Consider the following 27,930-nt stretch of genomic DNA (forward strand, 5'->3'; position numbering starts at 1 on the left):
AAGAGTTAAAGATCTATTTCTGTCCTGAGTTATACATTGAGTCAGTTGTAGTAATTTACTTACTTTCTGGCCAGCTCCCTGAATTCCATGATGTCTTATGGGCACAACTGAAAAAAGATCAGTGTGTAGATAGGCTAGAAGCTAAATAATAATATATTGCAAAACAAAAGGCAGGGTGACACCTTTTGTTTTCTTTCATTGCTTTCAGGTGGAATGAAGAGATACTCCTTTATAGATTAACTTTTTGTTGGAAAACTTGCAGACAAAAAGATGTTGGCTGACTAACTACTGACCTCCAAAGTTGCATTCCACTGAGGAGTGCCCTAGTGACTGCACCACCTACACTAGTTAATACTCGGTCTGTGTGGACAAGTACTGCACTCTTGAAAGCTGTACCACTTGCTGTGGGGACTGCTTCAGAGCAAACAGTTTCTCCCAAATAGGTCAGCATAAAGTAAACAGAAGTCACTCAAGCCTGAATTATTTCAGCAGAGTCATAAATCAGGTTTATAGTGTTTGAAACTTTTAACAGGAGTTCAAAACTCAAGTAGTAAAAGGACTTAAAATATAGAAACACATTGTCTTTACAGGGTGTGCTGCTTCCCTCCACACCCCAGCATAGTTGAATTCTATAAATCAGTTTACTGTGAGCTCTAAGATTTGCCCGAAGCACTTTCATTGAAGAGGAGGCAAACTCGTATTGTCCACTTACTCACTCTTAGGCAATGAGATAAATTACCCTACTAACAGGCTCCGAAACTGCCAATAGGCAAAATTGCTTTGAAAAGAAACCAATGTGGTTTTTGAGTCAGCTGATGTTATCAAAAGGCTGCTGCTACCCTTTGCATGACACTTGCCTTGCAGTCCATCCTGCATAGTTTTCCTTCTTGAACAGTCAGGTCTCCAGGAGCCTGCAGAAAATGAGGCCGGAAGAATCGTTCCTGAATTGGTTCATTTTCATCACCACTGTCCCTTGATCGAGATCGTGGTCTTAAAATAACATAAAATAAAGGTACATTATTTTTTTTCTCTGCTAAATCAGAATAACTATAATCACTTATAAGGCTAGTTTAAATTTTAAACCACTTCTTTGACCTACACTGTAATCACCCCATATTTACACACAAGTACTGGTAGCATTTGGCCCAGACCAAGTGAATTATGACACTGCAGTTACTTAATTACTTTCATTTAATTCACATGTTGTGACAAACTGTGACCTATAAAACAATATTGCTATAGAATAATAGCTTGTAATATTAATTAATTTTATGAATTATAGTATTTTGTTTAGTCTTTAAATCACTGAAATACAAATAAAACAAGTTGGCAGGCCTTGGCATGTAGCTTCAGTGCCCCATTTTTAATGTCCTGTGTATCTAATCCCCTCACTGCTGCTGATTACACCAGAAAGTACATGGACTGTTCATTAATCATGGCTCCCTTTCAGCAAATAACAGCAACTAAAAGCTAACTCATCTCAGTTGACAAGAGACCTTTCACATCAGACTTATCTTCTCCTGTTCTGCACTCATGAAGACTGTACAGAAAATTCTGGTATTGAATTGCTGTGAATATATTTATCCCTCATTTAACAGGTTTTGTGTATGAGATACTCTTGAATATTTTCAATGCCACCAAACTGTGGAATTGAAACAATGAGAATTTCAATTGTGAGCAATAGGAAGAATAACTTTGGTTGCTGGTTTTGGGTTTTTTTTGTTTAATAAAGACAAAAGAGTTACATAAATAATATAAAGGAAAGAAAAATATCTCCTGTCCCTATGCACAGTATCAATCACCTTAAGGCTTCCATGATATCATTATTCAATTTTCAGCATTGGCTATTCTTGCCTGTTAATTTAATCCATCATATCTTTTTCTAAGTGGTTCCTCATTTAACAAGATTTTTGTTTCCATTGAAATCAGATTGTTCCATTTGTGTGATTTAGTAATCAAAGAATCTTGAAACAAAATTTTATATCCATTTTTGTCCTTGCCTAATCAGCTCCAGTGGGTTCCATTCTGGAGCCAGCTGCTGCCTAACAGTAACATCCTGTGTAAAGAAGAGGAGCTACTCAAGTATCCTCCAAAGACCACTTTTATCAATGAGACATTACAATGAAATTCTCTTCTCAGAATCCCACATTCTGTTAACTTTTGTCAGTGTTTCTGATTTGGCCGCTGTTTGCAGTGTCCATGCTGCAGTGTAGGTGCCCATATGCATCTTCTACTGCCCAAGGTCACTTCTCCAGGTTAAAGTAATTTACAACAAAAAAGAGCAAAACCCTCAATAGTGACATTTGGAAAACAAGATGCTGTACTACTGAATGGAAGATAAACACTCCAGCTGCATCCTCTGCTCCTCTGAGGCTGCAGTTAATTAGAGTTGCTTGAGTTTGATTTATTTTTCTCTGCTCTGTTTTTGCCCTTTTCTCTGCTATTGCTGTGTTTGAATTGGCCAGGCATCACCTGTGCTACAGTATTCTCTCTTATTAATGGTTCACTGTTGACTTCTTAAGGATCATCACAGTTTTCTGGCAGCTTTAACTAGAGGCAAATGGGGGTCTGAGGGGGCTTGTGTAGATATCCAGTCCATACTGCTTAATAATGTAGGACTGGATATTGAAATGGGAAACACAGACTGACATCCCTGCACACACTAAGAGCTCATGTAACTCTTCAGGTGGCTTCATCCACGTCTGATGCACCTCACAGTTTTTGCCACTTGAACTAAAGCTGCTTCAGTAAGGTCCAACATTGCAGCTCATAAGCACCTCTGAGCTTTATCTAGTGAGCTCCTGATCAGTTTTGGAGACATAGGTGCCTTGTGCAGGTAGATGGGATGGAAAATGGAGAGCAGTAAGGAAAAAATGTACTGATAATCATTTGGTAATTAGTTCTGCAAGACCAAACTAGAAATTATGGTATCTTGTCAAGTGAGTGCTGTACAGTGCAAGCAACTTGGGCAAAATCTGCCTCCACATTATTGATAAGCATCCTGTTGATAAGATGCCAACAAAGTACAAGTAGCTGGTGCTTCATAAGGTTTTGTGAAGCTGAGCCAAACAGGTGAACTGGCACCACGGGAGTGTGAAAGGCACCATCTCATTGCTGCAGCTGCAGGAAAAGGCAGCACTGGTCAGAACTGGAAGGAGTGTGTGTGTGGGAATTTATGCTAAATAAAATGGAAAACAAAGAAGTTAAGAATTTGTGACCACAGATGTTGCATTTCTTTTTACCTATTTGTAGGTTTACCCTAAAATCAGACTTTTTTTAAGCCTCTGCCTTAAGAGGTGAAACGAGGGTAATTTCAATTCTAAAACATTTTGTGGTTTTAAACAAATAATGAAATGAGTAGAGCCAAGTAGCCTCACATGTCTAGGAATGACAAATTGCAACAGACTGGAATAACTCTTGGATTCATTGTGGGCTCTTTGGAGTTGCAATACGGACATCACATTGTGGAGATTCGTTTCAGCAGAAGTGACATCATGTACTAAACGTGGCCAGGGGAGACTCCACGGGTTGATACAGTACAATGCACTGGGAATTTCAGTGAGCAAGAAGATGAAGACTTTAGACTGACCATATGGTAATGATCACTAATTTGGAATAAAGGAGATTAAGTTGAAATTATTCCCCTAATTGAGAGCAGGGTGATAGGAATGTTTAACTTTTAAATCTTCTTTAAATCTCATGCATTTTAAGGTTTATTTGGGACTCTGGCTGTCATGCTTAGGTGACACAATATTTGTTGAAGACCTTGTCATCTAAGGGATTGAGTCCAAGCTTTGTACACATCAGAAAATTCAAAAGTGGCCACCCACATCAAGGATGCTAGGAAAGTGATGTTTTTCAGCTAAGCAAATTTCAGAAAAATACATTAAAATAGAACCCAAGAGTTCTGCCAGAACACATTTTTTAAGAGATTAAATATACTTCAGGAAAAAGCATGTCAACAGTAACAAGTCATAAAGTTCATTAAACTAATAATTACACTTGTAATAAAAGAAGCAAACAAACGGTTTTGTTACTGTCAAGCAGAAAAGCTTACAGAAATATTACTTATCAAAAGTCAATGGCAATAGACATGACAAATACGATAGTACATGGGGGAACAGTAATTTGGGATATTACATTAGAAAAGCCAATGGCAGCAGTCTGTCTTAGGAAGGTTTTATGTGCTCCCATTTCATCAGTCTCCAGTGGCAGGAGTGAGAACTCTCACTAAACAGGGATTCTGTGCTGAATGCTTACAGAAACTGCTCTTCCAGAGCAAAGATAATGGGATAAGCCCTTCATATGGTTATTTTACAGGAAATAAGAATCCCCAATAATTGCCCTAATTTTAATTAAACTGCTCTACAGAAATCCCTTATTTCTAATTCATTACCCACTGGACATCCAATCCAAAGCGTTAGCAGCTGCTTGAGTGCCTATCTCCATTAGAAAATAAAATACCAGCCAGAAGTGGCCTTGGACATTGTATGCATTTGGAAAGATTGAAAAGAGCCTCCTCCGTTATTACCCTAGGGTTCTGTCCATCACAGAAAGACAGACACACATATTTGGTCCTTCAGGAACTGCAGGAGCTGCTTGATGCTTTCACCCCTACCTACCTTCCCACTGTCTTTGCTTTTAAAGGTCTTTTTCCCCTTTGTCACCCTGTGTGCACTCACTTATTCAGCTGAAACCTGATTCTTCATGGCAGCTTTTCCCTTCAGGGGTTAACATGGACTTTCCATTTTTACCCATAATCTGAAGACCCTAAGTGCATTAATGACTGGACAGGCTACACCAGTTGGTCCCAGCCTTTTCTGTGCTATTCTCACAGTGCAGCCTGGCAGGATATTCCTCGCCAGAGGCACTCTGAGCTTTGGGCTTAACACAAAGAGTGACACACTGCAGAGGGAGCTAATGGCCATCTCACAGAAATGCTGGGAAAAGCTTTCAGGGTTGCAGTTTGTTCTGTGCAGGAATACGATTGGCAAGATCTTTTAACCAACCACCCTCACTTCCTAACACTTTATAGCTACCAGAAGGGAGAAGAGACCCTGTTTTACACGCAGTAGTTCTACATTACATACTAGTACCGGTACTAACTGTTACAGAAATCCTTTCCTGGTTTTACACTGACCATGTACTTTCATGTACTCTGTATATTAGTTGGGCAATATTGAGATTCTATGGCTGTTGGAACCATTAAGCAAAGCACATGCTTCATTATAGCAGAATCCAGGAAGCAGAGCCCTCACACTCCCAGAACTGAAAACAGTTCTGGTAACTAAAATCAATTTTTTGGTATCATCTAAGGCTGTCTAAGCTGTGCTAAACAGCCTCATAAATGCTTTGGACAAAGAAAAAGAAAATTATTTGAAGGGAAAATTCCCTTCTATGGTCCAAAAATATAACCCATAGCTTCATATGGGAATAATTGTAAACTCACCAAAGATAAGTTTAATACTTTATTTCTGACTCATAATTCCTTATAAGAACCTGAACTGAAATACTAAATACTGAAATACTAAAATATTTCTAATGTAAATCTGATAAACCTCTTTGGCATGCAGTTATTAAATGAACACTTACTAGAAGCTGCAGAAGATGGAGGTTCCTGGGAGAATCCTAATCACATGAAATATTTTTAAAAACCTACGTGACAAGAGCCTTCCCAACAGGTGATAGTGCAATTTGAGATACAGAGTAACTAGTGAACACCACAGAGAAAGGAGGAGGACACAGGGAAATTGAAAGAAATTTGAAAGTCACGTCATTTCAGGGGTTGCTTATACTTCTGAGTGTGCAAGTTCTGCAACAATTTTCAGACAGCAGAAGTCACATTTCTTCCTGAATGCCATGCTTTTAACTTATCTGCTTACCTCGCATTCTTTACCTTACCACAGTTATTTTTCAAAATTCATATTATTAAAAGAAAAAATAAAAGCATCAAATACCTTCTTATGTGAGGCTGACCTGAAGGTGACCAAGGACTGCGGCCTCTTTGATTTACAGCTTGAACCATCAGCCTGCCTGTGCAACTTACTCTGCCCTGTTAGGATGAGAGAAAGAAGGAACATTAAAAGACTTAAAATGTGTAATAATAAGTGTTCAACCTGATCTGTTGTTTTTGCCTACCCGTTTTATCAGCTTCCAATCTAACACAGAGCAGACTGGAATGACTGTGACTATAATACATTCATGGTTTTTGGGTTTTTTTGAAGACTATTAATACCACTGCCAGTCAAGTTCTTATTGACTGTTATTGATAGGGGCAGGAGGCGTCTCTGTGTGTGTCAAGGGGGCAGAATGACAAGTTCCAGGTCCTGCAGATGGCCCATGGTGAGTGTTGGCAGTTAACAACAGAGTTGTTGCGTCCAAAGTGGATTGATCTACTTGATCTGGTGGGCCCACAGCTCAAAAAACCCCTCATTAATGTGAAAGCCAAAAAGAATTTGACAGGTACTGAACAGGTCCTCTCTGCAGAGTGAATCTGGTTTGAGGAATTGCACTGAAAAGGCACAGCTGTGCTGGTGATATTGGTGGTTATTTTCAATGAATGGTAAGTTTAACATGGCTCTGGTGTATTTGGTCTCCTTTTTTCTTTAACTTTGTGTTTTAGAAGACAGGTTCTCCACCACAAACACTAGTCCTAACAGATGTGGAATGGGACTGCCCTGTAAGGGCTAAAAGCATCTGGTGGTCCTAATAAATAGCAGCTTTACCCCCTGGGCTGGTAGCAGTAAGGCAAAATCCACATCAGCTTTGAAGTGTATTTCAGCTGTAAGCTGTGAGCTCCACACACAAGTCTGTCAGCATAAAAAGTGACAAATATTTTTATCACCGTACTTGCAGGGTTGCAAATAGCAGTTCTTTAAGAACTATCCAAAGCCCATCAAAAACCAATTTCACCAGGCTTACAAGCAGCCTTCAAATAGCAACAACTTTTGTGTTCATTTAGAAATGAAGTTTGTGTCCTACTTCTATTCCCATGACCCATTTAGTCTGCAAGTAAAATCCCTGCACTAAAATAAGCCATTGTGCAAGACCCACAGCAATCCCTTATGTAAAAGCTTTATTTTTCCCCTTATGTTACAAGACTATTAAAGACATCTGGAACAAATGAATTTCTATTTTGGGTACCACTACATATTAATATTTTTCTGATGAATACACATAGTTTGAGATAATTTCTGCATATCTCAATACATGATGGTGGAAACACAAATGGAAACACAAAGGGCAATAAAGAACTTGGATAGGGAAGATTAAGCAGGAAGCCAAAGATTTTGGAAAAGTCACAGGATGAAGAGGAAGGAAGCAATGAGTGGGAAGTAATTAATGAGACAATGTCCTAGAAACTAAGGAGACTCCAGCCTGAGGACTGTGGGTGTGTAATGCAAAGAAGCAGAGAGAATGGAATAAAAAGAAAGAAGGTGAAAATTAGAACTTGATGCAAGCCCATACAGTTCATAGAAAGAGCTCAGTTAAGGGATATGACCTCTAACTAAAGGCCTAAATCAGGCAAGGTTTTGTGTTTGTCTAGGCCCAAGGTCCATTTGCTCTGGATTAACTTCTATGGCAAATTTTACAACAAACCCCAGTGGTGTGTCAGAACTTTAATTCCAGCTCGCTGCACTTTACACCATGGGCAATGGAGCCTGCCGTGTTAACTACCATGGATGATCTCCAGGCTCTGTCAACAAGGCCTTTTACACACATAAACCCTATTATGTTAGCCCAGGTCATGAGATGGCATAAACTGGCAGAGCTTTAATGAACTGAATCCTTTGCTTTAATAAAACCAATTTCTATCAGCTGAGAACATGCCTTTTACTTTAGAGTTTGGTGATTCCAATGGCAATGACCAAACACAGCAGCAACAAATATCTACCAGTCCATCAGAGCTCTGATGTCAGTTCCCTTATATTTACGTACTTTGCTTTCTTAAGGAAAGGTTGCCAAATTTGCCTAAGTTTGTGATAGCTTTGAGCCGTGGACAACTTTCCATTAGAATTGAGAAGACTTTGCCAAAATTATTTCCACTCAGGATGACTTAAAAGAATTGGAATCCAGATTTCTGAGTGTGAAAGGTTAGTACATTAACTCACAGCCCTTCTTTGCCTCCATTGTACTGTTAAATGCATAGTAAAAGCAAGCAAATAGTGGAATAGATAAGTATATTTGCTTGGGAATTACACTGTAAAAAGGAGGATGCTTCTGGTTCTTCTCCAAAGAGGGGAAAAAAGCACAAGCACAGAATTTTATCATTTAACAAAGCTGCTTTTTCAAGCTCCAACCTGGGAACCACCCAAACTCAGCTCATTTTAGTACATCCAAAAACCCACTAACAAAGTAGTGCCATCAATGACCAGAACTGGTAACCTGGGTCACTGTTGTGTCATTGATTGAGCATTATCCAGAGCAACAAATGTTCCAAAGTAGGCTGTAAATATTCAGGGACAGAGCACAGTGCCCAAACACAAAGGCAGTTTGTTCAAGTTCTCTAACACTTCAGATCACACAGTAACACTGCACAGTGAAACTCTGTGCATGCACTGAGACACTTAGAAGAAGATGAACAGGAACCATTTCTTACCTTGAGTATGCATATATTTTTAAACCTGTTGTGAAATTTCACAGTTTAAATGCTACCAATGTCATCTATGCGTAAAAGCTCCCAGCTTGAGCAATTCCAGGGCCTTATGCTGTTTCATTAGTATTTCTTTTACTTATATATGTAGAAATAATAATTAAACCACCTATGTTTAAACACTGCAGTTCGTAGACTCTACCCAAAAGCTGCTCTGTGTGTGCTCCCCATGTGTACAACCCCTTATATTCACAAGCCCTCTGCAGTATGAGCAGGACTGACAAGCTGAAGAGCGAGACAAAAAAGGCAGTGTCGTGCTGAGTAACTTAGCAACGTGCACAACAGAGCACAACACTCCTGCTTAGATTAAACTCGGCCTCCGTGATACAGTTTGTTACTCTGCAGTGTGATTCTGCTTGCAGGCCTAGTCTTGGCAAGATATTTGGCACTACAGAAGAGAATAATTCATTACATCCCAAAAGTTATGTTACTACTTTGGTTTCTCACATGCAACTCTTTCCCCTCAGTTTGCTGTGGTATAGGAAAAGTGAATTGAAAAAGCTACTTAAATGGGATGAGTGACCTGTAAATTTGGCTATGTCTAAAGAACTAGTGGGTTTCTGCTGTGTACCTCAACCCTTGTATTAAATCTGCAAAGAAAAAATGGCATTGCTAAACCAGTAACACTCTGTGTTTCAGAAAAGCACTGTTTAGAATCAACATAGGATACCATTCTGCTACATAATAATGCTAGATTTTTTTTGCCTTACAGACTTGCAATCTGCCTAATGTAAGCATGTCGAGGTGTAATATACTCCCACTCATTTCAAAAAATTGGCCTCAGTCAGTGAGTAGGGTAAACAAAAGAAAGTTAAATCACTGCACTGGATTACTTCTGCTGGTAAACTGGATTTTTTTCTCCCTTTATGTGCTATCCATGCTCAGTTACAATACTGAGATGCTATCAGCTGAAACAACTAGGGAAGATAAATTAAAAAATTACACCACTCCCCCCTGAAACCTCAAACCACAGGAAAAACACTGCTGTTGAGTTGCTAATCTCTTGGAGATAGAAAGGTTCCACCCTACTGATGCAAGATGAAAACAGAAATCTAACTTGCATACTTTACAGTGACTTCATCATTTAATTAAATCATGCATATGTGAGATGAGATAGTTTTCTGAAGATTTATGTCCAGAAGGATGTTTGCTCTGGAGCCAAACCTACCTGTGGGTTAGCAGCCATAATAGTGTAATTCCCATCATCATCCAGGGTGGAGGCTGCAGTATGCAGTGAGCAAGTTCCATCAGGTTCTCTTTGAATTCGGTAGTGATCACTTCGTTTAGAAATTTGCTTGCCATCTTTAAACCAATAAATCTGCAGGAAAAAAACATGGCACAGCTGGTAAGACGTGGGTGCCCATTGCCATAATTTCTCATTTAATAGCACTAATGAAATTAACTGCTGAAAAACCATCCAGTAAATAGTAAAACAAAACTGCTTTGATCAACTCCTCATTCTGTGAGCCACTTTCATTAACAGATACAAGAGTATCTGTGGACCAAAGAGAAATAACAGCCTGAACATTTTCCAACAAAACATACAGGTGCATAAGGGCTGAACATTTCAAGAACTGAAACTAAATGTCATTACAAAGAAAAGATTACTCATTTCAGAGATTACTGATTTTACATTTATTTTGCTTAAATCTGCAAAAGTTGCAGAAAAATTGGAGAATGCTTTTGCTCTCTATTCAGAAAATAAAAACAAAAAAACCGAGATAATGATAGGCTTAATTAATTCAATGATGAATAAAATAGAAGCTATGATCTCACTGTTGAAACACCCGTTTTGTCTCATATCTATTATGCTGACTGGACTGGACCAAACTGCCAGAGGGGATAGAGCTGCTCCCGCTGGCAGTGAGCAGCTGAGTGTGTGGAGGGGCCAGCTCAGTGTAATGACAGGATTTAAACAATGTCACCCAGGTGTGACAGGCCAGCTATGCAAGTGGACAGCTCTGCAAAGTAATAGGAAATGCTTCAAAGCAAAGCAGCACATCGACATCCGTTCATAACTGCATGCCAACACCAGCACAGAACAGTTACACTGGCCATCAAACAGAGGGCTTTTCCAGTACTTTTGATACATAATTTTATTCTCTGGCTGACCCAAGATATACTTTCAGTGAGCCAAAAAAATGATGTATGCAGGATAATATCTTACATGTAATCCATGAATTACACACAAAAAATTTGTATTTTTAGTGTCTCAAACTTGAAGGGGGAAAAAAATTGACCTAGCTTTCAGGACTTTTTTTTTATATTATAATAATAAAGTAAAATCCCAAACTGATATCTGCTGGATCAAAAGTAAATGTTGTATATTCATGAACACACACAGAGGAATATCTGAAAAATGTTATACTAGGAAGGCTGTACTCAGCTGCCCGAACCTATATTTAAGTAGAACATTATTTACTTGTCATTTCCAAAATGTGTACTACACAGAACATCAATTGTGTTCAGCATTTGAGACACTTGTGCAGGTACCCACACCATTTTTATGAGGCCAACTCCTTCAAAGTACAATTATATTTGTCCTGGTCCTGCTGGAACTATTTGGCATGAGGAAAACACACACATTTTGCTCAGCCTCATTCTTGAAGTGGGAATTTAGGTCTTAAGAGTGAGGAAAGGGTGCTGGCTCTCTAGTAAAAAATGAAGTGACAGAGCAATGTGCAATTCCATTCCTGATAGAGTTTAATCTGCTGGGTTCCTCATATGTGCCAACATTTCAAAGCTTGAATTCATTCACTAGGGGAAAAATTAAAGGTATACTTTCAAATTTCACAAAAAACAATGGAGATCCTTTTGGTGAAAATGAGTGGAAATTTTCCTTTAAAATTTATTACTGTGTATGATTTTTATATTAACAAGCATTATGCGTAAGTTGAAATGATTTCATTTCCTCAATAGCTGGTTATACTTGTTTCCCATTTTGTCTGTCAGCAGCCTTGCCGAGACTCTGTGGCCCGAACAAAAGATTTAGTCGTCTTCTTGTCTGCTGACAGAGCACTTACTGGAGATGGAAGAGATATTTGATCACTTATATACACATGCTAATGGGTGCTGAAACAACATTGCTGCAAAAAATGAGTTTTAACTTGCATGCTTTACATGTGTCATAATATTGCTTGGAAATCTACTGCATTAAGTAGTAACTATTTAGTAACAGTACACTTATCAGAAATATCAGGAGACATGCATGGAAATACACACAAATATTAACTGAACCAGCTATCCAAACATCATGTATATGTTGTCCAAAATTTATTTCAACTAAGTTTAAAAGCATTGGCATCCCGTATGAGCAGTAAATTCTTTATATTACCTTTATCTGACATGGAGTTAATAAGTAAAACACTACCACTGCAGAAGACAATGGCCCTTGCACTGAAGTATTTTCTTTCTAGGATAACTTTTAATAAATGTACCATTAACCTACATGAGCACTGAACACTGCATCTGGATTGTTTTTATTTGCACCAGATTTTCAGAAACCAGTGCGTAATAACTAGGAATACAATGGTATACATAGTACAAAGAGGAGTTTGATCTTGGGCAGCACAAGCATTTGTAATCACCAAGAATTATATTCAGCCAAGTGAAGAGTGAGCAGTATGAGATTTATGTAATATTTGTGTCTCAATTAACCTCTTGCATGGCATTGTCTTAATTCTGAAGAGAAATAATCCCTTAAAAAGAAGTCTTCCATAGTCCCTCCTGTAGCACCATAGGTTTTTCATTTTGATGAGAAAATAGTTTTACATTACACCGAAGGTTATAACAAAAAGTAGGCTTAGATTTAAAAAGTCATATATATGAAGCCAGATTTTGCACATCAGTATTCAATTTACATGGCATGTTCAGGGGAAAAAAATAATCAAGCCCATAACTCTGCTTAGGAAAATCCCTTGTAATGAATGCCAGATTTTAGAAACACTACAGTCCTTCCCAAAGCCATTCCTTGGCAGACCTGACAGAATACTTAGAAGGGAGGAGCTTCAAGTTAGTAAATTATTTCCAGCTTTTCGTTTGCCAAAGTAAAAAATGTATTCACAAGCAACACTTCCAGCTTCAACAAATTAGAGCAGAAGGGCAGCCCTCAGCCATTGAGCTTTTCAAAATTGTTGTCTTGGAATGCTCTGGCAGATGAGGGGGAGACACGGCCTTGGACATTTGTGAAGCCTGGCTAATAAGTAGCCCTACAACAGGACTGATATTGGTTCCATCCCAAGCAACTTAACAAATTACACAAAGCATCTGCAAGTGAATGGAAAAAAGAGCCAGAGCTCCAGGTGCAAGAGCAAATCACTTCTTAATGTGCACACTTTGACACTGCAGGAAAACAGAACATGGCTGTGATCCACAGGGCATTCACATCAGATGCTCCTCTGAAAGGGCAAGCTCTAGGGGAAGTACTGAGGGCAGCTTCTTGGCTCTGCAACCCTTATCACCCCACCGAGGTAAAGGAGACATCCCCTTTCATCTGTCTTAAATCAGACACTACACCTTAATTGGAAACTGTGGATATTAGGGGATGGTGAAGTTGACTAAGGCTGACTCATAATAGGTCATCTAGCAATTTAGTCATAAGCCCCAGGCAGAAAGAGTATCTCTGCAAACACTGTGCTTCTGTCAGCAACAAACCCATTTGCATTCCACCCGTGTTTAGTACAACAGACTCTTACCTATGGTCATCTCAGAATTAATGCTAGGCATGAAAAGTTTGGTTTCACTTAGACTGGGCTTATCTTCTCAGTGTGTGTGTGTCTTCAGTTTGAAGCAGGAATGCATTTTTGATATAAATATACTGATCAACCCCACTTACTTTGCAGCGGTTCACATCATGTTGTGCTCTTGGAGCACAGAACTGGATTCCTTTCAGATGAAACTAAGCCAGAAAATGTGCTCCAAGAACTCATCTAATGTGTGTCTGCTTCAGTCTGTGGGATGAGATTAGAGCTAGCCTGGAGTAAAACTTTCTGACATGTGTAGGGATGGATATCTCATTCTAGAAATTTTCTTCTTTTGGTCTGCACTCCTTGCTGAGGCAGACGTAGTCCTAGTTCTCTGCTGTTCTTCCTCTGCTACCTCATAAAGTCCTTTTTTTTTTAATTAACAGCTTGTACAGTATCATACACATATATCATTTGGCATGTAAAGTCACTTGCATTTATCTCTGTTTGAAATCTTAAGTACCCATAAAATTTACACTAGATGAGAGATTTGGATGTGAGTGCTTCCATGAAGGTCTTATGTAACACACAGGGCAGCTTTGACCTTGTCTAAGACAAGAGGCCCCGTCCACGAGAGGTCACTGTGAGAGCTGTGAGGACCTCACAGGGAAGACACTGGCTTTGGCAGGGGAGCTGAAGAAGCTGCTGCCGTTTGCCTGCTGCATAATCAGCCAGTTGATTGCCAAGCGATTTTTGAAATGGTTGTATGCAACCTATCCAAGTAGGGCATTCTTCCAGACTACTGACATCACGCAGCTGGTACTTTTATATTTGCTACAAGGAAATGCTTCCCAAGCCAAACCCACCCTCAGAAGTTCATCATTAAAACCTCACCATCATGTCTCATCTTGCTGTTGAGATATATGGGAGCTTATGGTATTTTATTACGCCTTCTTCTACATTCCAGTAAAATCTAGTCTTGTTAGTGTGTGTAGATGCTGAAGAATGAGATGATATGCTGAACTAGCTTCTGAACTAGAACCCACATATTTTTGCATTAGTATGCTGCCATGCCTGAACTAATTACCCATGCTAGCAAATGAGGTGGCTTTTGGGACTCCTATGCCAGCTCATGGGGGCTTTCTAGCATTGCACTGTATTGTGTACTACAGATGTGTCCTGGAGGTAACTCTGAAAATGACAGAAGCATTACTTGCAGGTAAAATAATTGAGAAGAAGCCTCAGGAGGGAGTAACTGAGAGCAGAAGCCGCATAGTTGCAATTTTTACTAGATTTTAACTGAATAACTCCAGTTATGCCAAAAGAGATTTGGCATTTTTTGCCAGATAGGAGTCTTTCTTGTCAAGTGTGAATATCTCCACTTCCTGTAAGATACAGCCCATAGAGTCCAGAGCCTGATGGTGAAGTACCAACACAGAACTCTTCAGAGAAATTCTAGAAATACTTACTGTCTTTTCTTACCTTTGGCTTTGGATTTCCTGCCACTTTGCATGTAAATGTAACTGGCATTCCTTCAAAGATTTTGAAGTGCTTCAGCTTTATCTCAAAATATGGTGACATACTGTTATCAATAGGTTCATCTCCATGTTGCACTTCATCATCTGATTCTTCCACAGGAGATCTTTCCAGCCTGTATTCAATTTCACTGATCAGTCTTTGCTCAAAGCTGGAGACTTTATATTCCTGTCAAACGAGAGGTAGATACTAGTGTTCAGCTTCAACACATTGCTCAGGAAGAAATGTTCTTAATGTTAGGATTTTTTAATTTTGCCAATCTTTAGCAATCCACTAAGTTTTTACACATAAAAGTAAACTGTATCTTGTTGAGGAAAAACACTATAATCCATGTCTCCAATAACTTCCCTATGAAACAATCGAGACATCTGGTATGAGGCAAAGACAGTATTTCATGTTGTCTTAAGGTCTAATTTATAAAGGGAAAGAAAGTCATTGGTTGCTTTCTTTCCATTTTTAAAAAAATCCTATAAGAATAAAAGTATTCTGAGGCAGTTCATAAAGACAAAAGGAACACACTAATATTTCCTTGAGGGTACAGACAGATTTAGGGTGGGTTTTGTTTCCAGATGGCTAGAAGACCATATGGTTCACATCTGCTATTTGCATAGAACTGTACCAGAGGCTGAACCAGAAGGATAAAATTATTTTGTTTACAGTTGCCTGTAAAAACGAGGAAAAAAATAAGAGAAAGTCACAACAGTGTCAGTCCGTGATAGTTGTTTCCCTTTACTCCTGTTGCTATGATGCCCTTTGTGTGGGACCCTCCTTTAAAAACAAAATTTACTGTAACAGTACTGAAGATACAGCAAGAAAAGCAGAAAGGTTCATCAAGTGTAAAACACTCTGACTTGCTTGAATTTGTTGATTTACATAACACTGTTATTTGCTTTCTTGAACTATCTACTCTGCAGTACAGAATTCCTGCTTGGAATCTTGCTGATAACATTGATAATGTCAGACTGTAAAATAGCTCAGAAGCAGGAAAAAATATTAGTCAATGCACTTCTAAGTCTGCAGAAATTCAGATACTCTTTCAAATTACCTTTGGCCATTGATTCTGACCCCTGTATTTAAGACAGAACATGCATCTCATGCAAAGCATCCTTTCACATCCCCATCCTCTGTTGCTGCCTCTGGTCTGAGAATGACGTTGACATCTTTCTACCATTGGTCACAGAGCTAATCGTAATCCTTGATAATTGCCAAAAAATGGAAGAGCAGAGGAATACCTTGTAAACTGCAGATAGTTTTAAAATTTTTTTGTTTCCTGAGGTGTACCATAAAAGTAAACCATGACACAGCATATCAGTGTATGTTATTATTCCAGCACAAAGATAGTGCAGCACACGATGTTTGCTGTTAAACTGTCTGCACTCACACAAGCTTCTAGAACAACTTGGACATCCTCATAAATGGAGTGAAACCCAATTCTCCACAGTTATTAATGCTAGATGACCTCTTGTTATTAACTAAGAACAGCAGAATGGAAAGGGGAAAGAAAAAAAAGACAAAAAAACAAGACAGGAAAAGGTGAAAATGTTAACCTTTTGAATATCCACGGGACTCACTACAGAAGCACCAACAGAGCGAGCTTCCTGCAAAGGTAGAAAAAAAGATCAAGAGGCAGAAAGAAGACCAAGAGATATCCATGACAGTTCTGCAGAGTTTTTATCAGGAGAGTGTATTTTGTGCAACACCATATGTAAATGAATGCTACATATTTCTGAATAGCAACTCTGGCATCTGAACAATGGAGAGTGTGTACCTGGCCTTTCAAGCAGACTTTCTGTTGTGGTTTTGGTCTGCACCCAAAAAGTGCCTATTACACAAATAAAGAGAAGATGGTTTCAAGATAGTAGATGTATTTTGTCTTGAGAGACTTAAAGGTCAGGACAGAATAGGATAAATGGAAGAGTTTAAAGCAGAAAGCAGATATTTGAGAAGTCTCAACCTTATGGAAAAACTGAGCAATAGACTGTGATCCTCCAGTTTATTTCACTAATAGATAACATATGACTTCTGTAATCACTAACTGTCTTATCTTGTGTATAATTATTGTCTTATGTAGGACTTTATTTTAATGACAATCATAGTCTATAAAAAGGAAAATCTGAAAGGCATTTTTTCCTATGAAATTGCAGAGTTATGTGGCACCTGTATAGCAGGATCTTCTTCTGGTTCCTGTATATTGAAGACAGTTGCAGCGCTGTCTGCTCCCAGTAATCGACGAGCCATTTTTTCCTCATATGTTAATCTCTGAACAAAAAATAAAAAGGAGATGAGGGTGGAGGCAAAAGAAAGAAAAGATATCATTTCTCCAACTACAAAGCAGTTCATAGTCAGCAATGCTTGAAGTAATGTTGATAAAAGAGAGTAGCAATATGTTTCTAACAGAAATTTTCTACCACGGTTTGTAATGCATTTTTTTAGTATTACAAGTAGCTCTTTTGGCTTAAGCAATCCTTGCACTGACTCTGCCATTTGTTTCCATCCTTGTGCCAGGAACTTGGGTAGGAATGAGCAATAGGAACTGCTTAAATCATGGCCATCAGAAGAGGGCATATCAAATCATCTCAAATCTTACTCCAAGTCATTCTGCTCAGATTTTACATTAGAACTACAAGGCAGAAAGCATTGCAAAAAATGATAAGGAGATTCTATTCTACTTGAATATTTTGTCCAAAATACAGAAAAATGTATTCTTTAAGATTTTAAAATTTCCATTTCTTCTTACTCTTTCAGAAATTGAGGAGACAGCTTATAAAAGACAATTTACACTGAGAAGAGAAAATTAGTTAAAGGAAAACCTTAATATATAAAACAATTATTTCATTATTAGTTTTCTTCCTGTGTTTACGAATGCATTTCAGACACTTTCTTATAAATTAACATTGCAAAAAAATGCAAGTTCCTGGAAGACAAACTCATTTCATTGTGAAACACCTCATTTAAAGAGAAAAATGAATGAAGAATGGAAATTGTAAACATAACTTCTAGTTCATGCTTGCTTTTTAAAAAAAGATAATTTAATTAATTTTTGTCTTAATATCATATTGCAGCTAAAACAGCAGACAAACTCAGGACAACTACGTAGCAGTGTTGTTTTGGCTATAAGTGTCTAAGAAAATAATGAACTTTTCTTCACTTATAAGTGCCCACAGCCATGATTACACATACAGAATTTACTCAAGACAGGAATCTGCAAGGCAAAAGCCTCCAGGCAAGCACCAAAGCAGAGTCTATTTAGTTCAAGCTCCCACATCATCTATTCACAATTGGTTTGGGTTTTTTTGTTGTTTTTTTTTCTTTTTTTTTTTTTACCTTGGGCCATGTGGGCATTCTCAGGACATTCCACTCATTTGCCCAGGCCAGACATCTCCCTCACTTTCCAAAACAGGCATTGACAGTCAATCTCAGCCCACCTCCCTGGAGAAAACAGAAACTAATACACTATGACAGTGATTTTGCTTAACTGCTACAGAAATCTGCCAAACAGTGTGCAGTCAATGGAGAAAAGTAACAGAAGCAGCAGACACTCTGAACATTCTCCCTACTTCACTCCATTGACCTTATTAAGAAACGAATTTGAGCAAATGTTGATAGACAGTCTGACTCAATGGGCTTACTTGAATTACACCACCACAGTTCACAGCTCAAACCTAGTAGTAAACTTCTGGGCATTGTCCTGAAAAATGTAAAATTCCACTTCCTTTCAAAGTGACACAAAGGCATCCCAAGGTATTCAGATGTTTTTAAAAACATTTTATTGACAAAAGAGGGGTGACAGTTTACATTTTTAAAATTACTTTCCTCTTAAAAGAAATTCCTGCTTCAAAGATAGTGTCTTAATAACTGTAAAAAATCTTAGGAAAGTTGCTTCTCATCAACTCTGAGCAGGAAGAATTCAGTATTTTACCTTTTATATGTATCTTAAGTGCATAAAAATGAACAGAGATCTTTGTGGCTGTGCATTTCCATTGCTTGATATGCTCATTTTACCTCATTTCTTGACTCCTTGAGTAGGTCATTAACTCTTAAGTCTCTAAGTTAGGACTATAAGTTATTTCTATTCAACTGGTCAAAATTCTATTGGTCAAAAGAAGCCCCCCAGCTGCAGAACCTAATGATGCCGGATTCCTACTGGGTTGTTTTTCATGATGAACTGTCTTGTCCTCCTCTGATGTCCAGTTACAATCTATTGCTTCCCCCATTATCCAGTGTCTGGACACAAGGTAGAATGAGCCTGGACTGAAAAAGATCTATGCCTGTTCATCCACTCAGTAGTGAACAGTTGAAAGCAAATGGCCCTTGAGGCTCAAAAACTCCTGGAGGTACAGACTGTGCAGCCTTCTTATGCAAATTCACAGTTTTTGCAAACTCCATTGTTTTGTTAACTCCAAGTAAAGTTATCAAACAGGAGAAGGAATGATAAAACAAATGTACACTATCATTCCTTTTGGAAATGCAGTTTTGAAAATTCAATTAAAAATTATAAATACATAAAAAGCAATCTACAACAATTATTTTATATGCAGCATATCTCAGAAATTACCAATGATGCCCACTCCCACCCACTCCTATTCTCCAGTAAAAAAGGGTATTTTATATTTTTATACCGGTTGCCCATTGTTCAAAAGGTCTTCTTTGAAGCGAAGTTTTCTCTCCAGGTCCTGAATTACAGCATCTTTTGACCCTTGAATCTCTTCATCTGATGCTATCCTAGCAGTTCTGCCTGTTTTCTTGGGAAATCCCCTGCAAAACAGTACAAAAAAAATAATGAGCTGTCCTGAAGTCATTCATATTTTGGAATGTATCTGGAATCACTGCTATTAATGAAGAAAACAACATCATGTCTTTGAAACGTTGAGGTCTGACTTTTTTTTTCTATAGTGTCCCTACTAACTCACACCACTGATGAAATGGTTAATTTAAGGACAAAGATGAAACTATCCTTTTTTTGTGCTTTAGTTAAAATAGCCCTCAGGATTGCTTGGCAATAGCTGTAAACACCATACACTCACAGATGAAACGGATGAGCAGTGACAATAAAGCAAAACAAGAAGAAACATGAAAGAGAAAGCATGACTAGATAAGTGGGGATGGAAGATAAACTAGGTTCCTATGAAGTACCAGATGAATAAAGATCAGGAAAATGTAAGACAAGGCAGTTAATTATTAATTTCTTATGTTATTTATTAACTAGTTCCTTCAACCAACTTTGCAATACATAGTGCATAACTTCATGTTTGTTCTTCATATCACTGTGAACACATACACATAAGGCAACATATAAATGTTGTTGCTCAAAGAAGAGCCATTCACAGAGTCTGGGTTACACTGGCAAAAGGAAAAATCATCCTTGTGAAGGAGTTCTCAGCAGCAAGATTTCCCAGTGGAACAGCAACCATTTAGCAGTTCACATTCACAATTTATTCCTCTTACCAGCCTACAGTTTAGGATTGCACTTGCAGCAATTTTCACTCCCATTTTCTTAAACAGTACTGGAAATTTTATTTTCCAGACTGCAATAATATTTAACACTTTTCAGTGATGTTATGATTGTTTTAGTGCTGGAAATGCCCAACATGGGTGGTTTCTACTGGAGATCAGCTGTTCTTAACACAGTTGTGGAGAAATCAGCATTGCTATCATGTTTGAAACTTGTAGCACACTCTGTTTCTCCAGTGAAGTCACACATGATCATTTAAAACACTGATAACTGGCTCAATATTAGTCTACAGGGTTTTTATACCTTTGTTGAGTAAATAGGGCTCAGCCCATTACATGGGAATGACATGGAAAACATGGGATTGAATCAGATAAATAGACAAACTCAGATGACAGAGAAAGAAAATAAGAATCAGATTAGCATGTAATTGTAAATTGATTTCCAATACACAACTTCATTTAATTACCAGCACCAAAATTCTAAACAAGAATCATACAGAGATATGAAATTTTCTTGGATATTATTCAATTCTATGTTTCTATGGTTTGAGAAGCTTCATTCTTCAGCAAGTGCTTTCAATGGTAATTTCTAGCATTAGAAAAAAAGAAAAAATACACATATACTGTCAAAATCCAAAAAAGAATTAACTGAATAGATGGAGAAGACAATAGTTGGAAACCTTCCTAAAACATTTCATATTCCGGTGCTGTAAGTAAATGCAAAATGTGGAAACAGTGAAGCTCTTGTATAAAGAACTGCATTTTTACATCAAATCACAGCAGAAGAGCAGACATTTGCCTGATTTCACAAAGAGACAGAGAACTACTTCCCTTGCCCTAGAAATATTGATTTGTTAGCTGGTGATCACCAAGTAAAATAATTCCCTCAGCTTTCAACTGGGGGTCTTCTCAGTCACAAATAAGTCACAAGCAAGTCTCCTCCACTCTGTTTTGGGGAAGAGATAGGAAAACTGTCCCATCTACAGGGAGGCAAGAGAATGCTAAGAGAAAGGGATAAGGTCTCTTCAAGAAAGAGGTGCCTGAATAACTCCAGAAATTTGTTACAGCAAATGTAAAGGAAGATATGGAAAGAAAATGGACAGGAGAAGGTGGAAGAGGGGATCAGAAGAGGATGCCCCTCAGGAAGGCTAGACCATCTGCTGGAAGGCTAATGGACAGGTGCCATCTGTTTCTCCCCTTACAGTCTTTCCCTTCACCTCCAGTCTGTAATTATCTAGGCTATCACTGCCATGAAACAAAATTTTGTCACTTTTTAGACTACCCCCACCCCCCCAAAAAAAAAATTAAAACCCCCAAACTAACAACAACATCCAAATAAACCAATCCGAACCCAAAAAAATCAGCCAACTTCAAGACAGCAGATTTCAAGTTTGGCTTCACCTTTGGCTTTACACCCTGTGCCAGCTTTTAATGGAGACATGCATCCTCCCTTGGAAATTCCAAGTGATACATTAAGAAACAGCTTTCATTTCTCATTCTCACAAATTTCATACTTGAATTCATAAACAGAGTTTTACTGGAAAAAGGCCTGCTTGTGCTTGGGACACAATAGGCTGTAAAGGTGAAATGTATAGCTCACCCAAGTAAGTCACAACAGATATGAAAAGAAGGATGAGCTACATGCTTGGGAGTGGATTTCAAGTAGTGGATTTTCAGAAGCATTATCTCTGAAAACAAAAAACCCCTAAGTAAATACACACATTTTTCACAGTGGAACGAGTACCCAGGGAATTACAAGTTGGTAAGTTCAAAATCCATACTACACACAGAAAAACAATATCACAGTCCATTTCTAAACAATGTAGGATAATAAGAAAATGAGAATTGAATCATGTCAAACCTCATGTTTATCTCTCTGTCAGGCTGAAGGGCATGGAAATAGGCAACAAGAAGCAGCTTTAATACACTTCAGTTTATGGCTTCTGAGTTAGTGCTCAGGAGCTGCAGTAAGTTCCCTAGTAAATCAGGGAAACAGAGTGTAGCTGAAATTTCTGTGATATGGCCGTGTAAAGCTATTCAGTCTGAAAAAGCTGTTCAGAGAGAACCAGTGATTTCTTTTTCTATCAAACTGAAATCATATACTCCAATGAGGCATTTCAAACAGCTCTGTGTACAAAATTGAGCACTTAAGATTTTGGCCTTATTTGGAATGTGAAATAGAGAAACGCAGTTCTCAAATAGGCTGATGACACTGAACTTGCAGAGGTTGCAATTCATTTTCAGGTAAAAATTGTCACTTACAATAATCTTCCTGATTAGTCTAGAGGTATTCTAATGATGAAACTGAGGAAAATGCTCAAAGCATTATAGCAATGCTAATGGAAAATTAGCATTAACACGTTAAGCATCTCTTGAGAATCTGTGAGATTACAACTTGGAAAATAACACTATTATTTCAAAAGAGAAAGACATATAATTCCAGGACATGTCAGCATAAAACATGAAACTGAGATGTTTTCCTTTATTCCTTGCTATTAGACGCTGAATCCGGTTTTACCACTACACTTAAAGAAAAATACCACAAATTGGAAAGTTTCAGAACAAGAAAACTACCACATGTTTTAAAATCATGGCTTTTCTGACAAACTATGTCACACACAGAGAGGCAAAATTTCTTCTTTATTTAGTCAGGAAATTAGGAGAATGAAGACAGGCAAATCAAATGAAATGTCAGAAATCAGACAACAGCTGACATCAGAAAATAGCTGGTATTTAATAATTCTTCATATCCTTTGAGGATGATAACTCACAATAACTTGAAGAAGAACAGGCCTAGCTTAGACACAAACAATGTAGAACTCTCCTTTCTCCACCCTACTACAGTGACATTTAAACCCTGGAGCAAGTTATGTAGCCAAGCTACATAGGAATTTTATTTAGAAACAAGGTATGCAAATATAATACAAATGGCCTGGGGATCCCTGGGTAATTTCTAACAGGAGAGGCAGACTCCTTAACAACCTTTCGGATCTCTGGTTTTGTGTAAGATAATCCTGAGCTCTGCACAGTCAGTGTGGAAATGTCACCCAAGACCTAGCCAAGGCAACTTGCCTGAAAGTAGATTATCTTCCCTTTATTAAGTATTTAACCAAGGAAGCAGTTGGTTGGAAAAATTATCTATAAAAGTGAGCATCAGTCAAAATTTCTTCAAATGCCTTTAGAGAGCTTCTCTCTTCCTCTATTTTAAATTTGGACAAAAAACCAAAGCAGTACATAAGGAAACATAGCTCTTCCTGCAGATGCTCTGTTTCCACCCCCTCCTCAGAATCTCTTTCTCTAAATATATACATTTTAAAAACTGTCCATATATATATATATATGCATGCATATATATGTACCCCCACAGCAACTTAACTCTTAAGACATACATTCCCGGGATGAATTTCAAAATGTCTACAAAGCAAAGACAACAAATAAAGGACTTTAGTAAATCTATCTTCCAAAGCACAGATCCTTTAAGCCTGAGTAATGGTTTACATGGCAAGACAGCCTGGCAGCAAACTTTCTTCAGCTGCTTTTGCAAATATTTTCCACCATCCTTACATGCCCATTTCTGGCTGCATTTAGGTCCAAAGATTTGTGCCCTCAGTGACGCATGAGCTTTCTTTCTGTGTTCTCTCAGGGAAAATATCAAACAAAAAAATTGCCAATTCATGTATGTATTCATATGTTCATTCTTTGCCCAATGCAAATTTCAGATTTACTGCATTAAGCTAGCAGGAGAAAGCATATTTCAGGCTATTGACAGCATCATTCTTAAGCACACAACCACCACCATAAAAGTGCAGAGAAACGAGCAGCCTTGGGAAGTAGGCTGCAACTCCTGTGGATTTTAGGCACCTCTGAAATACACATCACCTAAGTCAATGGAGGCCTGAATCCAGGAGTAGATAAAAGCACAATTGTCTGAATTCTTTTGGTCAGAAGGGGTGCAATGAAATTGCCAAATCTGTCATCTTAATTCACACAGTGATTTTGCACAGCAAAGATTTTTGCAGTCTCGGCTTGGCTCTCCTTAGTTTTGAATATTTGCCTTGACATTTGTTTAGAAAGGGGGCCAAACCAGCAGTACTTTTCATGTTTTAATTACATGGAGTGCATGCTGGATGCAATTCCCTCTTTTCCTATGTACCTTTTACAGTGTAAACAAGGGCAACAGGCTGGCTGTTGTTATCCTTCCAAGAATGAATTCCTGTTTGCAGCCAATATGGCCTGGTTTCACAGAAATCCAAATTAATTCTCTGGTACTGAGGTAATGAACAGTAACTTGGTTTTTTTTTCCTTTAAAATGAAAGCCTTCCAAAAATACAGCTAATTCCTGCTAACTTCACACATTTTTCACTTACTGTAAAAACAAAGTTACTACAAGCACTGTAACAGGTCACAGACTTTGAAGCTGCAGCTGCACAATAAAATTGGTTTAGTCTGATCTTGTCATACATGCTGTGGAAACCAAGAGCTTCAGCTCTGTCCAGTCATGGATGTTACATGCATCTGAATTAAGGGAATGCCTGAGGAACAGACCTGACTAGGGATGACTTCCAGTAAATGGAACAAATGTAACAAAAGTTCAATTATTTCTACCACTCAATGTTCTGAAACTGTAGTTGAAAAAAATAAAACATGTCTCAGCATTGGATAGGATATTGGATATATTGGATATATATTTCTGAGCATGTTTGATGCCTCTTAATGATTAGATAACAAAGAGTACAACTCACCAACAAAGTACATGACTACCACCAGTTTTTTTCTCAAAAGCTTATGTTTAAAAATGCATTTCCATTCATGAAAAGAAAAATTACTACTTTTTTATTCCCCTGTTCAGCTCCTTCCCCTCCTAGATATAGAGATTCCCCTCCTAGAGATAGAGCAAGCCATCTCTGCCTCATGCTGCACTGGTTGCCATAGCTACATTAGCACATTTGCCTTTCAAAAGATGTGCACATATTTCGATATCAAATTAAAAATCAAATGCCTATTTTGTAATCTGTATTCTTATCTGAATTGCTGAGTGTTACCAGCAGTATGCTAGAACTGATGGTCAAGAAGAAATAACTCAAACATGAACTGCTCCTGAATGTAGAAAAGGCTGGCACAATTCTCATAGTCCTGAAATCCTTAGAAGAACAGGTAACCGTGAGAAATATGTGAAGAAAAGCTATACTGGACTGGGAGAAGGTATTACATCCAAAATATGACCCAATTCCAGTCAATGTGGTGTTAGTGGTTAAGGTCTCTGCAACTATCAAGCATCGTAACTGGCTTTCACATTCACAGATGTTTTTGTGGCATTCAGATCTGTTTAAAATAAAGAAGTTATAAAATTAAGTCCTCTGAAAAGAAAAATCTGCGGCCCAAGTATCAAAGCCATGCTGTGAACAGCCTCTCTGACTTTTCAACAGGGAAATACATGTACTAATTCTCTTAGTTAAGTTCACTGCCATGTTCAATATTCTTTAGTATCTGCAAATACCCTTTTGAAGAAGAACTGGATAAAAATATCTTGAAAATTGATACTTGCAGATGCAATGATTGTCAGGATACTATTATTTTGGCTAATGTCTGTGTGTCTCCATGTTACATCCTTGATCTCTACTTTTGCACAGTTTTAATTGATTAGATCTGGGGCACAACCTGGATTTCTGAGTTCGAGTGGAACAAACAGGCATTCATCATATTTCAGAAAAGCTGATATAGATCTGTATTTTATGATAATCACATGCACATGCCTAATCAAAAAGATAAAAAACTGTGCAAAAACAAAGCCCCCAATATGAGCTGTTTCTTAGCACAACCAACAAGAATTGGTCTAATATCACAGCTAAACCCTTCATGTGTTGGTATAACAGCCACAAGTAGTATCCAAACTATGGGAAAAGAAAAATTTCAAGAAAAATGTAACAAAAATGGTTTAAAGGACAGGTGCAATAGCTTGAGAAAATTGGAGGTTGAGAATGAATGCAAACCTTTATATTTTAGTTCCTTGAATTTTTCCAGTTACAGCAATAGTTGTCTTTAGATGTTTTCCAAATACGTTATCTGGGAATACCTCCAGGTATGACTGAATAAGCAGCCAAGAGAGATGAAGTCTCTCTCTCTCAGCAGCAAGGAAACACCCTGACCTGTCTTCTCAGTTTGATGTTGGAGTTCTTAATCAAGGTACTTCCTCCTACATATCACGATTTTCACATCGATTGTGCTGTAGATAACCTCAATTTTTTACAATTGTGACAGGCATCACTTACAGAAACAGGAAAAGTGTAAGTCCCATCTACATAGGACAGCAATGCAGTTTACTCTAAAGTGAAAGCCAGCATTTGTACTGGGAGAGTGTTGAAGGCTGTAAGATAAAAAGAAAAGAGTATTTTGTCCTCAGAGTGGTCACCATCACTGCCAGTTGATTAAAGGAACATAATGGTTACTAAAATATTTGTTTCAATTCCATTTGAGACAGAATGCAATGGACAAGTCCCAGTACACAGGTGCAAGAACAGACCAACAGCTCTGATTCAAAGTGAAAAAAAGTGCAATATCTTTCTGATATTGCTTTTCTCATATTCCCACATAATCTCCTTTATGATTTGGATTTAATGTTCTAAAGGTCACTGAGACAGCACTTCAATTTTATATAGAATTATAAAAGAAGCAGCTTATTTAATTACCTTTTACAAGGTAATTTGGATAATCTTGCATTTAAATAATGCTTTGTTTTCCATTTTCCATCCTTTTCCAGAAAGTAGTAAATCGATATTCATGTTCTTTCACCAATTCTGTAGTCAATTTTTTTTCCTGTTTTTAACTAAGGTAGTATTACTGAAGATATCTACTTTAAGCAAAGATCTTAGAGTTTTCTTTAGGTAAAAAAGGAAAAAACTCAGATTCTTAAGAACAGTATTCAACAAACTTTCTCCAGCCAAGTTTTACCTCAGAAATTACTGACAAGTGCTCATAACTCCCTTAAGCATTTATTTAGCTATGCAATTCCACCAGCACTTCTCTTCTGCTTAATATCACAATGCTCTAGCAAGACACAAGTCTACCAGATCTACTCCATTAATAAAAAAAACAGCTTGTTCATCTAACATGATCATAGCCACAGCTTGAAAATGCTGGTGACTACAAAGTGTCTAGAGCTTACTGGAAAATTGAGATAAAATTTATTCAAGGGAAACACTCACCATATTGTTGCAAATAAATGTTTAAAATATTTAAAGATGAATTAGTGACACAAAGCTGCCTTCTGTTGTTTCAGATGTCCAAATAAAATGCAGTAAATTCACAAGTAGGTATTCCCATAATACGTGCAAGACTCTAAGACCACATGCTGTTAAAAAAGTCCAAAACAACCAAACCACAAAAAGCTCCATCCCAGACAAACTAACAATTCCCAGTGCAATGTTTCCAAATCTATCCAAATTTAACCAGAGAGAATATTCATTGGTTCAAACTGGTTTAGCTAATGCAGTCACTTCCACAGAATCTCAGGGTTCAAAACCAAGGAAAATGTTGAAATATTAGCATGGCATTTACTGTTCATGGGCCCACAGAATACAGGAATTGGAGAGGTTCAGAAATGTTTTTACA

At 37.9% G+C, this 27,930-nt stretch overlaps 2 protein-coding genes across 9 annotated transcripts in view; one reads left to right on the top strand and one right to left on the bottom strand.

The window, feature by feature from the left end:
* CBR4 (carbonyl reductase 4) overlaps positions 1-19,515 on the top strand; it is a 40,322-nt gene extending 20,807 nt beyond the window's left edge. For both annotated transcript variants that reach the window (XR_015803165.1, XR_015803167.1), the window contains exon 9: positions 209-19,515. The gene's annotated coding sequence lies outside the window, so the exon portion shown is untranslated. The remainder of the gene's footprint in view (positions 1-208) is intronic.
* Positions 1-27,930, bottom strand: part of PALLD (palladin, cytoskeletal associated protein) — a 194,843-nt gene that overhangs the window by 5,132 nt on the left and 161,781 nt on the right. For 4 of the 7 annotated variants that reach the window (XM_088163616.1, XM_088163618.1, XM_088163620.1 and 1 more), the window contains 7 exons: positions 19,491-19,626; positions 17,029-17,130; positions 16,419-16,469; positions 14,818-15,039; positions 9,822-9,971; positions 5,958-6,052; positions 865-990 (listed from right to left, as the gene is read on the bottom strand). In XM_088163616.1, the coding sequence (XP_088019742.1) occupies positions 865-990; positions 5,958-6,052; positions 9,822-9,971; positions 14,818-15,039; positions 16,419-16,469; positions 17,029-17,130; positions 19,491-19,626 (882 nt within the window). The remainder of the gene's footprint in view (positions 1-864; positions 991-5,957; positions 6,053-9,821; positions 9,972-14,817; positions 15,040-16,418; positions 16,470-17,028; positions 17,131-19,490; positions 19,627-27,930) is intronic. The other 3 variants (XM_088163617.1, XM_088163622.1, XM_088163621.1) reach the window with 1 other exon arrangement.

This window comes from Sturnus vulgaris, chromosome 4 (genome assembly GCF_052056855.1).
Source record: "Sturnus vulgaris isolate bStuVul1 chromosome 4, bStuVul1.hap1, whole genome shotgun sequence".
Taxonomy (NCBI): Eukaryota; Metazoa; Chordata; class Aves; order Passeriformes; family Sturnidae; genus Sturnus; species Sturnus vulgaris.